This window comes from Jaculus jaculus, chromosome 3, assembly GCF_020740685.1.
Source record: "Jaculus jaculus isolate mJacJac1 chromosome 3, mJacJac1.mat.Y.cur, whole genome shotgun sequence".
Taxonomy (NCBI): domain Eukaryota; kingdom Metazoa; phylum Chordata; class Mammalia; order Rodentia; family Dipodidae; genus Jaculus; species Jaculus jaculus.
This window is the reverse complement of record NC_059104.1, coordinates 152014714-152032911: the sequence shown is the minus strand read 5'-3', so window position 1 is coordinate 152032911 and position 18198 is coordinate 152014714. Positions and strand designations below refer to the sequence as shown.

At 42.6% G+C, this 18198-nt stretch overlaps 1 protein-coding gene across 5 annotated transcripts in view; it reads right to left on the bottom strand.

The window, feature by feature from the left end:
* Adamtsl3 (ADAMTS like 3) overlaps positions 1–18198 on the bottom strand; it is a 336164-nt gene that overhangs the window by 54298 nt on the left and 263668 nt on the right. For all 5 annotated transcript variants that reach the window (XM_045145013.1, XM_045145012.1, XM_045145015.1 and 2 more), the window contains exon 21: positions 5267–6338. In XM_045145013.1, coding sequence (XP_045000948.1) covers positions 5267–6338 — 1072 coding nt within the window. The remainder of the gene's footprint in view (positions 1–5266; positions 6339–18198) is intronic.

Here is an 18198-nt window from a genome sequence, read left to right as displayed (position 1 = left end):
TTTTATTTACTCTCAAAGATATATGAATCTGCTTCTAAACCTGGACCAGTTTCCTATATAATTGGCCAACCCACTTCATAGATCTTAGTACAGACTATTCTTGCCTCTAGCTATGTTTTCTGGGTCATTTCATTTCCTGTCACTCATTCTGTGCTCCAGCCATAATGAACTTCTGTTTCCATGGCATTTCATAATCTTTCATCACCCCGAGCTTTTGTAATGTTGTTCACTTCATTTGAAATGGCCTTTTCCCTTTTTGGAAAACTCCAACCTACCCCTGAGTCCATGTAATTTCTCTCATAAGCCTACGGTTATCTCTTGCATCCTTGGGGCTTCTTCTTCTCTGGTTCATATATTTATTTGAAGAAACATATATTTCATCCCACTAGATTGGGATCTTTTCAAAAGCAAATGCCAAATCTAATTTGTATCTGTGTATTCTTGGTGCCTGGAACAGTGAATGTGAAACAGTGAGTTCTCAGAAACCTGAGATGACTAAACTTGGGAATGATTAGAAGAGAACAGGGTAATAGCAGAGAGTACAGGTACTAGGAGGATGTTATCCCTAGACACACACATGAAAAACACAAAAGTGGCAGATATACAACAGAAGGACTATAGCAAACCTCACTATGTATAGGGCTTGATTTTCAGTGTCAAATTCCTATTAAGGAGGAACAGCTAAATGAATAAGCATACACATGTTTGTATGACTTAGTAATCCTCAAGTTATTCCTTTGTTTTATTAGCCTCAATTTAATAGCACAAGAGAGACAATGAGATTTGGAATCATTGACATACATGCATCTTTCATGCCAGGAAGGGCCACCCAGGTACCTTGGCTGGATGAGACCCTGGGCTAGAAAACACAAGGCCATTTTCACTTATAAATGTTTTCAATGAAGAAGCTAAACTTTCTAATTTCACTGAATTTCAACACTATTTCATACATGATATTGATATTGATCTTGACTTGGATACTGTGAGTAAAAGCATGAGTAATCAAAGTAGTCTGGCCAACACAAGGAAAATAACTGTGGTAGTTTGAATGGATGACTCCCAATATATTCAGTAGTTTTTTTTTTTTAAAGATTGTAATCTATATTGTAGCATTCTGGCTGGAGGAGGTATCACTATGGATGGATGGATTCTAGGATCAGGCCCTAAGGTGTGGGGGTGGATTTGGAATTCCAGTCTAAAGATATGCAAAGTGCTTGAGCTTTGCCTGGAGTTTCTAGAAGTGTGCATGTTTGCTTTTTGGTGGCTTGTGGCTTTTCTCTCTCTGCTTGGATCTGTGAAAGTGGGCCAGCTTCTTCAGCCATTATACTTCTCCTGGATCTGTAAGCTAGCTACCACAGAATTGGTCCCAGAATGTGGGGTGTGGCTGAGATGAATCTGACCGTGTGGATTTTGGTCTTTTGGAACTTTTGTTTTGGAGGAATGGACATGGAGTTGGTACTTGCAACTGAAGACACCTTCTGGAGCAGTAAGTCAAGTTTTATGGACTATTTTGATGAGAGTTTGAGAATGCTAGGTGCAGACAGAATTGCATTTAGAAGCTTGGCTTATGAATTTTTCTAAGGGGAATGAAAGACTGCAGAGGACTTTGCTGGAACTGGGTTACTGGCAAAAGGGCTGGCAGCATTTTGCTGCCCAAGCCAGAGAGCTTGATCAAGATTAAATTTATAATGGACTGATGTGCTTGGATAATGATGTGGGACTGAGAGATTTAGGATTTTAAATGGGAAAAACTCAAGCAATTCAAAAATTACTGGCACAGAGATTGGTTGCGAAACTGCTATTGTCAAGTGAATTAGCATTTGGAAGGAAGATGGCCCAAGTACTTTACATTGAAACAACATAAAGAATGCCCGAGGAAAGACTATGTTAGACATGTAAACTCTTTTGGAAAAGAGTTGACTGGAGAAGGAACCTATTTTTCAAGGTTATGATTTATTTAGTCTCTGAATTAAGAATATGGCTGTGTCCTGAACACCTGGTATTGGCTTCAGCAGCATAAAAAATGTGTGGAGTGGTCTGTTTTAGGAGCTGCTGCTGAGATACAACATATAGGCAGGGTATAACAACCCCCATGAATAGGCTGTAAAAGCCACTGAAAGATGGACCATGGTTTTCATGGAGACCCAAAGATGTTTTGGATATACTAGGACTGTGTAAGGGCTACCATGGAAGGTTGTTGGCCTGGGATGGAAGTTTTCCCTGGCTATTCAGCCCAGCTAGAGGGTCAGAATTGGAAAATACAGAGACTGTCACTGGTTGTGATATCAAACTTGATGGCTGATGTTTACTTGATAGTTGTTGAGTTGGCATTGTTCCAGTCTCTCACTTTTATGCCTATTGCAGTTGAAAACGTTTACTCTTTGACTTTATATAATGAAGGTTTATAACTTGTCTTGACTTTACAGGACTCACAACTAAGAGACAAGTTTAAATCTCAGATGAGACTTAGGACTTTGGAATTATCTAAGGTTGGAAAAGATTATGGGCCAAATTCAATTTGAAGTTGGTCTGAATACAATTTACAGTGTAGATGGTTATGAATCTACTGGGGTCCAGGGGTGGAATGTGGTAATTTTAATGGATGACCCCCAATATATTCAGGAGTTTATTAAAGATTGTAATTTATATCTTTAACCATCTGGCTGGAGGTGATATCAGTGAGGGTGGATCCTAGGGTCTAGCCTCAATGTGGGGTGGATTTGGAATTCCAGTCTAAAGATATGCAAAGTGCTTGAGCTTTGCCTAGAGTTTCCAAAAGTGTGCATGTTTGCTTTTTGGTAGCTTGGGCTTTTCTCTATCTGCTTGGACCTGTGAATGTGGGCCAACTTCTTTTGCCTTTATGGAACTTCTCCTGAGTCTGTAAGCTTCAATAAATATCCCTTCCTCCATACCTGTGCCTGAGTTGGAAGTTCATCTTAGCGACATGAGGCTGACTACTACAGTAACTGACAGTATGCTTTGCCTACAATAAAATTTAAGCTTTCAAGTAGAAAATAGAATTTTGGAAAACTAGCATTAACCACTAGGAATCTTATAGTTTACTGAATCTTAAAGATTTTTTTCTGATAGTGATGTTAAGTAATGTATTTTTTTTAAATTTTTTATTTATTTATTTGAGAGCAACAGACACACAGAGAAAGACAGATAGAGGGAGAGAGAGAGAATGGGCGCGCCAGGGCTTCCAGCCTCTGCAAACGAACTCCAGACGCGTGCGCCCCCTTGTGCATCTGGCTAACGTGGGACCTGGGGAACCGAGCCTCGAACCGGGGTCCTTAGGCTTCACAGGCAAGCGTTTAACCGCTAAGCCATCTCTCCAGCCCAAGTAATGTATTTTTATCACGTGTTACATAATGAAACATGTCAATATTTGGGAGAGGTGTACAACTCTGTAAGCCAGTTTTTTACAAAAGCATAATATGATGATGTCTATCAGGGTGAAAAACATAGCCAAAGGGGAAGATAAACCAGTCCCTTTCACTGGGTAGAGTGAGAACATTTCATACATACAACTTTAAATTCTTCATTTCAAGTAGTATATCATTTTACTCTATTAGTATAGTATTAAAGAAAATTGCATACAATGATTTGAAGCAGGTATTAAAGTTTTCCCTCCTGGGAATGGAGAGATGGCTTAGTGGTTAAGACACTTGCCTGTGAAGCCTAAGGGTCCAGGTTTGATTTCCCAGAACACATATAAGCCAGATGCACAAGGTTGTGCATGTGTCTGGAGTTTGTTTGCAGTGGCAAGAGGCCCAGGTGCACCCATTCTCTCTCTTTCTCCCTCTCTCTCTGCATCTTCTCTCCCACACACATAAATAAGAAAATAAAAAGATCCCTCTTCTTTCCAAGTTACATATCTATATCATGTAAATTTTTTTCATCATATAATTCAACTAAAACAAAGTGTGATAACTCATGCATAAGCCAGAAATCAACAAGATTTGTAAAGAGGTAAAATAATACCAGTTATCAGTAATTGGGGATACTGTTATATTGTTCAAAAATATATTTATGTGAGCATGTAATGGGCTTACTGTTTTTTTTTCTAAATGGATTAAGAAAAAGTTGAATGTTTCTTGATTAATTTCTAATATGGTAAAGAATAAAAAATAAAACTCACATTAACAAAAGCTCTGGATTTTTAATTCTTTTTACATTTAAAGGAGCCTGAGTGCAAAGAGATTGAGAACGTTTTCATTTAAGGTTTATTCCACTTACAAAAGTTCACTGTGTAATTGTGTTCAGTTATAGGATCAAAATACAAAAATTAGATCTTTTATTTCTTTTTCTTTCAATCCTTAGCCTAGTATTCATCAAAACTCTGTGAATTCTGCCTTTATTTCTTCTGTTGCTGAAGGCACAGAAGGCCATGATAAAAATAAAACTTACATTTTGACAGTTCCTTGTGGTGTCTGCAAACTAACTTCATTGTTTTGTTTGTCTCAACTATCTCTAGAGGCAAGGAAGGGAGAATTTGAGGTCTTAAATGCAAATTAAAAGAAAACACAGTGTTTATAGTCCTTTGTGAATATACAGAAAGATTTGAAGACAGTAACAAAAGCAGAAGTTCATATGATGACTGATCTTCTGTAAAATGAATGAACTATGACATTTATTCTGGTATAGGTGAGGTCATACAGTATAGTGTGTCAATACTGTGCCTTTACCATCTCAAAAGAATGTGGATTCTTATCATCTACTACTGTGTGATGATGGAAAAGCACTCCAGATCCTCAGTCTTTACTTGGTAGCTACTGCTTGCTAATCAAGCACAGGTTCTGAAGTCATCAGGGACTCTGTTTCTCAATGATCTCATAGAAAGACTGGTGATGTCAGACCTGCAAACCTCACTGGTCTGATGTGAGCCTGAGGGATATGCCACCACCTCCTCGATATATATGGAAGAGCCTCATGAATTCTGATTTCCAATTTTAACATGATATAAGATTAAGACATATATGCTCACTTTTTCAATAGCCATGTATTGACTTTTATTTTGAAGTAAGTGCTACACAAAGAGACAGTCTACACATGTGCAAGCTCATTCATTCTTCTGTCCTACCGGCGTGTGAGCCATTGGGAAGGCATGAGAGTTCAGTTTGAAAACCTCAGAGAGTTCCCTAACACTTTTCAGACTCTTTTTTAGTTGGAAACATATTCTTAGGAGAAGGAATTTGAAAATGTTTACCAGAAAATGAACCAGCGGGAAGGTTCTACAAAGAGGAGCACTGTTCTTTTTACTTACTTTGCGGAGGGTTGCAGCAATGTTCCATCCTTGGTCCACATGTATGTGGCCTGACTGGGGGTCATAAGGTCACACAGAATATTGACGACCTCTGTCCTTTTTGTAATGTACACTGTATTTCCAATCCTTGCATTTATTGTTTTGTTAAATGAAACAGAAGGGGGCTGGTTTGGCCTCATGAGAACAGGTTCTTTTGGCTTAAATGTCAGCTTGCCTGAGCTTTTCACTTTGGAGCTTTGGGGCACCCTTCCTGTCTCCCCTTGGAGCTGAGCCGTCACAGACACCTCATCCTGGTTGCCCCTCCCTTGCAGAGGCACTGGCTGTGCCTTGGCTAACTCAGCCACTAGCTGGTATATCACCTGGGATGCCAGGTCATCACTGGCCTCTCCTGTGTCCGAGAGCTGACTCATGTTTCTGATCAGCTCATCGAACTGGGCCATGTCCACGCTGTAGGCGCCCTGCTTCACTGCGGCCTCCAGCTGCTTATTCCTAAACTCCCAAGATGCGGCGTTTCCTGCAGGGCTGCTGCAATGCCCCAACAGGGCTCTGAAGAAAGGCTGGGTACTCATATGACCATCGTGCAGGTAAAGCTCATCTTTGTTATTCCACATCTTACGCATCTTATGCCACGTGGCTCCCAAACTATTGGCTTCATTTTGGTCTACCCCGGGGTACTCCGGCGTGTGTTCTTTGAGGGTTGGGTGTGCAATGAGTCGGTTGTCAGTCCCAATGAGCTTGAGAACTACAGTTTCCTGTGCAGAGCCAGCAATGCACCGGTACACACCAATGTGGGGGGCTGCAAGACTGTGGATTTTTAGCGAGCCTGACTTGGTAATGCCAACTTGCTTGGAATTCTGCAGACAATGGCCATCTTTCTCCCACTGGATCAGAGACTTCTGGAACCTTCGCACTGGACATTTGATAATCACAGATGTGTTGGGCAGCAAATAAGCTCTACTACCAATGGTCAGGTTAATTCTCTTTTCTTCTCTTGTCTGAATATAGACTCTCTGGACACTGAGAATCTGAGGACCCTGCTCTCCAAGTTTTGTCTTTGTCTGCAGCTTCATTTCTGAAAAGAGAAAGAGAGAAATGTAAGAAACCACTCACATGAAAGTTTTTGACAGTAACCTTCCAAAGCTGATTGATAGAAGCCTACTAATGTATCTTTTTAGTCTTTTAAAACACATGAAAAGGAAAGCATGAATAACAATCTTCGCTCATTCTTTGGAGCAAACCTCAGTTATTGAGTACTTTAGCAGCAAAGAATGTAAGTCTGAATGTGTTGTTTAAAAATAAGTAAATCATGTCATGAATTTCCAGCTTGGGAGAAGCATGAGGTTAAGTGATTGGATGAAATAGAGGGAATCATCCTTTTGGCAGTTGAGTGATACTTATTATGCACAATGTTCATATGCTGGTATCATAAATCCCCAATGTCTGGATATCAGTCTCTTTTACTAAGAAGCTGCAGATATGTTGGCCCTCAACCAATTGGCACGTCTGTCTTGGACCACAAGGCCACTGAATCTGTGGTAAGAGGCAAATGAGGACTACATTTAAGGTCAGAAAAGGAGGATGGAGTGTGCAAGCTGCAGATTGTAACCCAAATATGTCAGCTACACTAGCATGGGGGCCTGAGGAAGCAAGTGGAACATGATCACAAATGGGGGAACTTTCTCAAGAAGCTGAAAACGAACTACCACATGGCCTGGCTCTACCACTTCTTGTTATACATCGGAAGGAATTTATATCCTACCACAGAGGTAGTCACACACCATGTTTCTAGCTGCTCTATTCAAAACAGCAAGGAAATGAAATCAGTCTGGATGTCCATCAACAGATGAACTGATAATGAAAATGTGGTACAAATACATAATGGAACTTTGTTCGGTCATAAAGAAAACTGAAATTATGAAATTTTCAGGAAAATTGATGGAACTGGAAAATATTATGTTAAGTGAGGTCACTCAGATTCAGAAAGACAGATACCACATGTTCTTTCTCAAGTGTGGACCTTAGCTTCTAATTTTTATATATGCGTATTTATGGGGGAGTGAGTATTGTAGAAGCCAGGAAGTTAGAAGGAGCCTATGCGGGTGGAAAAAGAGGACTTAAGGGGGGGGGGTGGGAAGGGTGGTAGAACACGCATGATCCGAAGTGGAAGCGGGAACACGGATGTTCTCGTGGGAATGGAGGACAAGGAGACAGGAGCTGAGGAGACAGCAGTGCGGCAATCAAGAAACTGAGCATGTATGAAAACACTATAAGGAAATTTGACTCTTTGCATGCTAATTAAAATAATTTTTTTTCAAAGGGAAAGGTTGGCAGGCCCTTTAAAGTCAGTTAATTCTGAATTAAGATCTCAGCTCTGCTTCATGGAATTTGTCAGTAGCTTTCTTCTCCTTCTTATCTGTCAAATGTGAATGTCGGTACTTTCACTAGAGGGGTGTGGAAATTAAGTCAGACTGTTCACAACACACTTACAGCCCAGTAGCAGGCACACACTGGGCTAACGAATTTGCTCTCTGTGACCACTGGCCAGATGGCAAAAGAGGTGCATCCCAGAAGCAGAGGGACCCACAGTAGGGACTGAGCTCCATTTCTTCCTGGGCAAAGGAGAGAAGCAACTTTGTCCCTTCTTTGACCTGAGAGGCAGCTCAATGCATTCTCTGGTGACTGGGGTTGGGGAGAGAAGTCTGATTCCTCTTTGATGACACATGCTGTGGTGGTTTGATTCAGGTGTCCCCCATAAACTTAAATATGCTGAATGCTAGGTTCCCAGCTGGTGGAGTTTTAGGAATTAATGCCTCCTGGAGGTAGTGTATTGTTGGAGACCGGCTTCAGGGCATTTTAGCCAGATTCCTCTTGTCAGTGTTTGGCACACTCTCCTGCTGCTGTTGTCCACCCGTTGTTGGCCAGGTAACAATAGAGACAAACCCATCATTTCACCAGGCAAAGGACATGCACACTGAATAGCCATGCAAATTTTATGAAGACCAATGAGTAGCAGCTCAGGGCTGTTGAGCTCAGGAGGGGTCTTGTGTTCTGCCCAAGAACATTCCCTCAGCTCATCTATAAGAGATGTTGGATGACTTGCCACACATCCTGCCTTATAGGGACTGTAACAGCATCCATAGAAGATGTGAGTCTGGTCCTAGCCAATCAAAAAAAATACATTTTTCTATTGATTGGCAACTAATATTTTGAACTTAATGCTGGCTCAAAAATCATCAAAACCAGGAAAAAAGTATAGAAGATTTCCTAGTGAGTTTATAGTCCATAATTACTACAGATGCTAATGATACTCAAAATACTTAATGAGGACAGTGTCACATCATGTAAACAGGGAGTCTGACCTCCTGGAAATGAGCCTTCAAGAAAGCAAAGCCCTACATGGACAGGGCTTCAGGCAGGACAAGTGACTACTGTCACATAGCATAGATCATATGTCAACTAGGCACATCGATCTACAAACGTTTCCAGATATTCCTATCCAAAAATGTCCTTGGGGCTCTCCAAACACTTGTTCCAGCCCAAGCCACAAAAGATATAATGACTGGTCTAGTTGGTAAGGTCAGCTGAACTTGGAACCCCTTCTTCATGGAATAACACCCCTTGTCCCACACCCTCAGGAGCCTTGAAAGAAAGCACATTCTCTCCCTGGGTGGGCTGAAGCTTCACTTCAGACCCCACATGCTGAGGACTTTTATAAACTTTATGCCTGAAGAATGATTGACTCCATGCCTCTGTCATGAGTTCCAGTCTTCCCTAGAAGCTAACACACAGCAATAGAGATACTAGCTGTTCATTGTCATGCCATGGCTTCTTCTCCCAGAAATTCTAACTTGCCTGGTGCAGTTAAGGCATCAGGATTTTAGAGGCTCTTCAGAAGACTTAAATGCTCAGCAAGTTTAAAGGCAATTGTCCTGGAGCGTACCACTGGATTAAAACAAATTGGCAGGAAAAAAGCATTCTTTAAAAAAATATTTTATTCTTTATTTATTTATTTGACAGAGAGAGAGAGCAGAGAGAAAGAGAGAGAGAGAGAGAGAGAGAGAGAGAGAGAGAGAGAGAATGGGCATGCCAGGACCTCAGCCACAAACGAACCTGGGTCCTTTGGCTTTTCAGGTAAATACCTTAACCACTAAGCCATCCCTCCAGCCCATAAAAGGCATTTTTTCTCTATTTTTATTAACATTTTCCATTATCATAAAAAATATCCCATGGTAATACCCTCCCTCCCCGAAAAATGCATTCTTGACCCAACTTCTTCTGTTGAAAGCAATCTGACAGGATGCAGCTGACGAGGAGGGAAGGGGAACAAGGACAGCACATGTCTGAGCACCCTGGTGGCGTCTTCAGCAAGACAGTGGAGCACCTCTACCTCATCTTAGCATCAGATGCATTTTCGCCAAGATAGGATTTTTCTTAAATTGCATTTGTCTATGATCTGGTCTCTTGCAGGTGGACAATAGAAATAATATATGGGCCAGACATGGTGGTGTACGCCTTTAATCCTAGCACTCAGGAGGCAGAGGTAGGAGGATCACTGTGAGTTTGAGGCCACCCTGAGACTACAGACTGAATCCCAGGTCAGCCTGGGCCACAGTGAGATCCTACCTCAAAAAAAAAAAAAAAAAAAAAAAAAAAGTATATGGGCACGTGAATAGCTTAGAATCTTGCTCTTCAAGGACAATACCAAGTCAGACATTTGAATTCATGAGACTAAAGAAAATATGGAGAAAGATCGTTTCAGGGTAGCAGTGGTAGTTACAGATGGGGTCAAACACTGGAGGGGCCTATTCTCATGAAGATAGTACAGAAGCCCACACAGGACACTATCTAGCTGAAAGGCTCAGGTTGAGGATAAACCAAGGCTTGGTGTAAGGCCCACAAAGCTTTCCAATGTCAAGGAACCAATTTGGACATAGGATCACACATCAGCCTTTAGGTCCATCGGTAGTCAGAATTGGTGAGCTGACTCCTTCCAGGGCGGGTCATGACGCCTATGGGTGATAGACAGGGCTTAGCCTTGGTGGCGAGCCCCTTCAAGTGCCAGCGAGCCACAAGCGAAATCCAGCTGTCCAATCATGGAAGGCGGGCTGCATAGCCCCAGCTGGCCCCCTGCTCACATTGGCAGTTGCTCACACTGGGTACAGAGCAGTTCAGTTAGCAGGTGTTCTGGGGAGTGGACTGGCATTCAATACTGGAGTCAGAAACTCGTGAGTCCAGCCAAGCGGCCAGGTTCCATAGCTTGAGTCAGTTCCTCCCTTGTGTTTTCTGTGAGTTCCTTCTGAGCGATGCCTGGAGTGAAGTATGCAGAAAATAACTGGTCTGATTTGGGGTGACTGCGCCCTCCTACATGTGGAAGACCCTAATGTGGGTTTCTGGGCTTTGCAGAGGTACCAGTCTATCCCTCCACTTCTCCTACTATTACACAATGTGAGAAATGTCACACTTCTGGCTTTTGTAGAGGATGAGAACCTTTCTACTGCACGTTCTCCTTTTGGGTCTCTGTGCCTGACTGCCATGGAGGCCAGTTGCAGGTGCCAGATGACTCTGCACTTGCCTCAGCCCGTTGCCTATTTGTCCTGCCTCTACTCTAGTTGTATGCTTGCCCTGACTCTTAGACCTGGGGTCATGCCAGGCTTCTGCCCCCCTGCCATCTGGGCTGGACATTTACACTTGGTCTTGCCAGCATTTGGCTCCCTAATGGACTTTGGCCATGCCCCAGCCTCTAAGCTTTCCTCGTTCCCTGCTGGAATCCTAGGATCCAGACCTCAGTCTGGCTGCCCTGCTGACACCAGTCTCCCTTCTTCTCACTAGGAATGAAGACCTAAGGCCAGCTTGTTTGAAGCTGGACCAAGAATGTGGGCAGTTTTTTTTTTTTTTCCTTCTGGATTCTCTTCAGACTTCTTTGAAGGTAGCAGAGCAGAGGCGACAAGGGATGTAGTGGGTGGGACTTGCTAAGTAACTTATGAAGCCCCTGAGATCCTGTAGCTATGGAATATTCCAGATCAACCTGGAAGAATGGCTTCCATTTATTTCTCCTGTATTTTTCAATCAACTTCAGGCCCCTGGAAACCCACTAAAGCTCTTCAAGAAAGGCCACCAACAGTCACCTCATAGTAAACCCACTGTCATCCCTTTAGTAATCTTGCCTGATCATGATAAAGCATTCAGCACCCTAGTATCATGAACAAGTCTTTCCTACCTAACCTGTGAAAATTATTCTAGTGCTTTTCGCCATTGTTATTGTCAGTGTCCCACTGGCTGTTTTTATCTCTCAGGTACTAACACTTGGCCATTTCCTGTTCTTGCCCTATATTCTACTTGCACAACCTTGTAGTTTTAATTAACTCCTTTAAATTGATGCCACTACAGTTTGTCTATCTCAGTTCTCTCTCTCTCTCTCTCTGGAGCTTCAGGACTAGCTGTTTGTTGGCTACCAGAAATTTCTTCCTAATATTCAAGTTTGAAATATTGTAATTTAGGCTGGGCTGTAGCTCAGTGGTACAGCAATTGCCTAACATGTACGAGGCTCTGTAAAGATAAATATAACTTTATAATATCAACATATATTTTGCTCCTCCCATCTCAACAATCCTCTCCTTCTTATATTCCATAAATTAATGACATCAACTTACACCAGTTTCCTCAGGCCAGAAGCCAAAGGACCACTCATGTTCATCCACAATTCAGTGAGTTTGGTAACATCTGATCCCTACTCTTGAGTTTGCTGATAGGGTGTGAGTAGGGGGGCACCAGTGATGGTGTCAGTATTCACATTTTGGAAATTGGTAAACACAGCAAATGATGGTTCCTTCTTCCCCATCACCAGCCTACTTCCAAAGCTGATTGACCAGTATTCCTGTCCTTTAGCTCCTAATTCTACAGAGCCATTAAGATTTGGACAATGGGGCTGAAAAGATGGCTCAGCATTTAATCTCACTTCCTGCTTAAGCATGAGGGCCTGAGGAGGCCTGAAACTTCCTGAGTTAAAATCTTCAGATTCCCACAGAAACATCGGGGTGTAGCCACATAAGTCTATAACCTCTTTCATGCAAAGGGAGCAGCAGTATCAGGAGACTACCGGACTTGTGGAGAAAAAAACCAAGCAAGCTCAGGTAACAGTACAAGATCCTGGCTCAAATAAGAAAGGGCAGAAAGTAATGGAGCAGGACACCCAACATTTGGCTCTGGCCACCACAGGCAAGTGCCTCCTGTGGCAGGTGAGTGTCCTTTTTCCCCCTGCCACAGGTGACCACACAGGGAGCAACCACAGCATACAGATGTATATATCACAAACACCACAACAGAAAGAAAGAAAGAAATCACTCCTTTCAAAGAGCATAATTTTTTACTTCAGCCGAAAGAAAGAAAGAAAGAAAGAAAGAAAGAAAGAAAGAAAGAAAGAAAGAGAAAAAGAAAAGTTTTGAATTACACATCTGAAACTTCATTATACACCTTCCTTGTTGCTTCTGTTGTCATTTAGATATTGCCATATCCCTTCACCAGACTCCCAGCTGGCAGAGCTGACAACATAAGTGGACTGATACATATTCCTTCTGGTATAAAATCTAAGGCACTTAGCATGCTTCCTAAGTCCCCGTAGCACACTGTTATTACAACACATCTTGGACCTGCATTCTAGCCCTAAGAAATTGCTTTCTCCAACTTTCTCTTCTGTCATAAGCTACCTTTGACCTAGGTTCTTTTCCAAGGGAACTCCTTGAGAGTTCCCAGACTTACTACTTCATTTGACATCCTCTACCTTGTGGGATGCTCTGCTTTTTTTTTTTTTTTTCCAGTTGCCCCATGTGGGCTTGGTGAACAGGGACTTTCAGAAGCTCGAACAAGGTTTCCTCCTTTACACATCTTTCCCTGCCACTGCCTTCCACTTGCGTGGATAAGGGAAAGAACATGTGAAAGAAAATGTAACATGTATGTCTTTGGATGTTCCAGGTGGTGATCTGCAAGCCCAAGACGGGTGCTGATGGGCAGTGCTGGGCCTCGCTTGGTTTTGAGGCTTGGATGGTGCTGCTGGCAGCAGCCAGAGCTGACAAGAGTAGAGAAAGGGCGGCGGCAGGGGGGCCATGTTCCTGCGAGGTCTCCGACGGAAACATGAGGATGGTAGAGCTAAACCACCACGTGGTCCAGTGCAAGAAGCAAGACTAAGGTCTGGAGAGAAGAAAACAGGTTTGTGATAACCCCAGGATGAGGGTTCTTCACAGTTCTGTCACAGAGTGCCTGCCTGGGTGGCCCTTTCCCCCTTATTCTTATGTCAGTACCGTGGGGGGGGGTGTTATAATGCTTCTTCACCAAAACTTAGGGACCCTAAAATCCAGCAGCTATACTTTTTAAAAAATATATATAACCCAACACTACATTTCTGCTCCTTTTCCTTAAGTGTCTGATTGGAAATTAAGGCATAGTTCTAATAGTAATTTGAAGATAGCACATATATGATCTATTTGGAAAACATGTTTATAGTTCATTTTTATAAGCATTTGGGAATATGAAAAATAAAACAAAACATTTCAAAGAACTACGTACCTATCTTAGACAAGTGTGTACCCTAATTAGCCACATGCCACAACACAAGCTGCTCTATTACACTTACTTATCTTCTTACAGCTGTAGAAAGAATTACAGGGAGAAGGTGATGACATTCAAAATGACTTACATTGCTGAGCTTTCAGTCTGTGCCTGACCCTGTTTGTTAGTCCACTGTAGCATCTACCCATGATTCTCAGCATAATCTTGTGAGATGGGTAAAAGTACTATTTCTATTTTATGCACAAAGAAAGTGAGAGTCACAAACATTGGCTTGTTCAATGTCACATGGGAGGTACTAGAAGACCTCTTAACTTGAGTGGGTTACCTTAGCCATAATGTCAAGTTCCTTTCAGACATAAACAGAACTGAGAACGCTTATTAGGAAAGATAGAGGGTTAGCTCTTCTAAAACAAAAAGCATTAGATAGGCAGAGCAAAAAATTTGTATTAGGGGATAAGTCTGAGGTGGTTTGCAGGGAATATTTAGGGACAAGAAACAGGAGTGCAACTGGCCTGTATGGGGACTTGCACGGTTTAGGAGGAGTATGAGAAATTCTCACCTGTCTTTGATACCACTGCATCCCAAGGTGGTCAAAATGAAGAGCAAGAAAAAAAAATCACTCCTTTCAAAGAGCATAATTTTTTTACTTCAGCCCAAGATATTGGTTAGGGCAAGAATTTCAAAATGGAGCCATAGTAATGTTGGGCCTGGCTTCTCCTATTTACATATTCTTCCATGATGGAGGGAGAAGCTGAGTTAAGACCATCTATTTGTAGTTGGGGAAGTAAAGAGGAATGGTGGAAGGTCACTATCCCATTCCAGCCCTCTGTTCCTAGGGAAACAGGAGACAGGTTAGTTGGCAGAGAGGTGACAGTGCAGAACTTAGGAAGCAGCTGCCATGGTGAATTTCTAGGGCTTTCTTGGGAAGTGGACGGTGGCCTACAAAATGACACAGCTCATTTCAGATGGCCCAGTCTCATCAGCAAGGTCACATGATTTCCTATGACAATTCCCATAAACCCAAATTAGGGAACGGACGATAAAATCACTTAAAAGTCATAGTAAGCTTGGAGATGACAGGCGCTCAGGGTGAAGACTAGGAAGAGCATATGGGTCTGGCAGAAGGATCAATAAGGTGAAAGACTAGGAAGAGTATGCTAAGAGAGCTGATTGCTGCAAGAACAGAAGGTCGGAGATGACAGGGGCTTATGGAAGGGCCAGAGCCACAGTGAGGCAGTAACTACATAAGCAGGAGTGATTTGGGGCTAAGGCACAAGAGTGAAAAGCCTACTCCAAGTATTGGTGACAAGGAGGTTTAAAGTGTCACCATGCCATGATGATGGCTCACGAAACTTGGTGAGGGTGGGAAATGGGGATATGAGGTGTTAGAAAGGTCATTAACAAGGACATCAGTTGCCTCATTTGTTGGCAAATGTAGACAAAGGCGGGACCTGGTGATACATCCTAGAGAAAGGTAGAGAGTGTCCGTGGTAGTTTGAATAGATGGCCCCCAATATATTCCGCTTTTTAATTGTTTGTAGTTTGCATCTGCAGCCACATGGCTGGAGGCAGTGCCACTGGGTAGATCTTAAGGTGTGGTGGTGGGTTTCAGATTTCAATATAAAGATATACAAAGTGTACCTAGCTGGAATTCCTGAAGTGTGCTGCATGGCTTTTGGCTTTGGGCTTGTGCTTCTCTCTCTATGCTTGGGCCTATGAAGGCAGGCCAGCTTCTTCTGCCATTATGGAACTTTCCCTGGATCTGTAAGCTTCAATAAATATCCATTCCTCCATAACTGTGCCTGGTCTGGAAGTTCATCTCAGTGAACCTGAAGCTGTCTGCTACAGAACTTTGTACCAGGAGTGGGCTGAGATAAACCTGACTATGTGGATGTTGATCTTTTAGAACCTTTGTTTTGGAAGAATAGGCATGGACTTAGTGCTTGCAACTAAAGATGTCTTCTGGAGTGGTAAGCCAAGTTTTATGGACTATTCTGATGAGAGTCTAAGAATGTTAAGTGCAGACAGCATTGAACTTCGAGGCTTGGCTTAGGAGCTTTCTAAGGGGAAGAAAAGACTGCAGAGGACTTTGTTGGAACTGGGCCACTGGAATAAAGGCTGGCTGCATCCCGCTGCTCAGGCCCAGAGAGTTTGATCAAGGTTAAATTTGTAATGGACTGATGTGCTTGGCTGAAGATATAGGACTGAGAGATTTAAGATTTTAAGCTGGAAAACCTCAAACAAGTTAAAATTACAGGCACTGAGACTGGTTTTAGGTTACTGCTATTGTCAAACACATTAGCAATCTTAAAGGAAGATGGTCCAATTGCTTTACCATGGAAAAGATGCCTGAGGAAAGACTATCATAGAAATACAAACACTTTTGGGAAGAATTGACTGGAGAATGAACCTACTTTTCAAGGCTATGATTTGTTTTGTCCCTGAATTAAGAATATGGCTGTGTCCTGCACAACTAAATTTGTTTCAGAAGCATGAAAAATGCATGTAGTGGTCATAAATTGCACACAGTTCCAGGAGCCACTGCTGAGATGCGGCATGAGGTAGGGAATGATGCCCTCATAGGCTGAAAGAGCCTTTGGAAGATGGACTGTGACTTGCATGAGAACCTAAAGATGTTTTTGATTTACTAGGATTGTGCAAGGGCTACCATAGAGTGCACTGTTGGCCTAAGATGGAAGTGTTCCCTGGCTACTCTGCCCAGCTAGAGGGGCAGAATTGGAAAATCTGGAGACTGTCAGTCTCTGGTTGTATTGGACTTAAACTGCAAAAGTTTGATGTTTGTTTGATGGTGGTTGAGTTTGCATTGTTTTAGTCTCTCCTTGCTATGCATTATACCAGTTAAAAATGTCTACTCTGTACCTTTATATGTTGGAAGTATTTAACTTGTTTGATTTTACAGGACTTACTATTTTAAATTAGTCAAGACTGTGGGGACCTTTAAAATTGAACTAAGTACAATTTACAATGCGTTATGATTATTGGGGGCCAGGAGCAGAATGTGGTAGTTTGAATAGATGGCCCTCAATATATTCAGTTTTTTTTATTGTTTTTAGTTTGCATCTGCAGCCACCTGGCTGGAGGCAGTGTCACTGGGTGGATCTTAAGGTGTGGTGGTGGGTTTCTGATTTCAATCTAAAGATATGCAAAGTGTGCCTAGCTGGAGTTCCTGAAGTGTGCTGTGTGGCTTTTGGCTTTAGGCTTGTGCTTCTCTCTCTCTGCTTGGGCCTGTGAAGGCAGGCCAGCTTCTTCTGCCATTATGGAACTTCCCCTGGATCTGTAGGCTTCAATAAATATCCCTTCCTCCATAACTGTGCCTGGTCTGGAAGTTCATCTCAGTGAACCTGAAGCTGTCTGCTACAGTGTTATATAGGTTTTCATGTGGAGCCTTGGAAGGTCCGACAAGAGCCATTCGTGGGCCGAGCTTCGGAGAAGAGCAGGGAAAATATGGACCCAGCAGGGACGGGAGGCTCTGGCTTATCAACTGGCCCTGGATGAGGCAGTGGAGAGAAGACTGTGCACATAAAAACCCAGACAGATTGCATTAAAGCCAGGCCATGCAAGGGCCATCTATCAGACATGAAGGCCCACAGCCAGGCCACAGCAGGACTGGAGACCAGCCGGGGGTGGCCTGGCTATTGCTGGGAGCATGCGTTCTGGTCCTTGTCTCCTCCTATGATCCATATGTTTGGTAAGCTTGGGATAGGGGTAAAGAAATTACTGTTTATTGTTTTTTATTCTTGTTTCATTTTTCTCCTTAAATCTTGGAATTCTACTTTTCTCTCCCCTGTGTGCCACAATAATTTACAAACACCATACCATACCATACCACCTTGTGGGTCTTAATCATTGTGATATATTCCCACATGGCATTCTCTTATTCTTTTTTGTTGTTGTTTGTTTTGTTTTTCAAGGTAGGGTCTCATTCTAGTCCAGGCTGACCTGGAATTCACTATACAGTCTCAAGGTGGCCTCGACCTCACGGTGATCTTCCTACCTCTGCCTCCTGAGTGCTGGGATTAAAGGCGTTTGCCACCACGACTGGCTCTTTTATTATTCTTGAGGCAGCTGCCAGTATGACTTTAACTGCACTGAGGCAGCTTACAGTCTAGTTGCAATGATGACCATCAGACAGGGAAGGGGCTCAAGTATACATCCAAGGTAAACATTCAAATACTGCAGTGTGCCATTTGCCACAGACATCCTGAACTCCAGGAAGCTTTAAAACTTGGTCTGTCAAGTTTTTAGAATATCAAGATTTAAAAAATTTGTTCTCAAAGATATTTGGGGCAGGAGGCAGTAGAGAGAGTTAATACCCATGAATCAGGAAATAATGGCTAATAAGAGTGAAG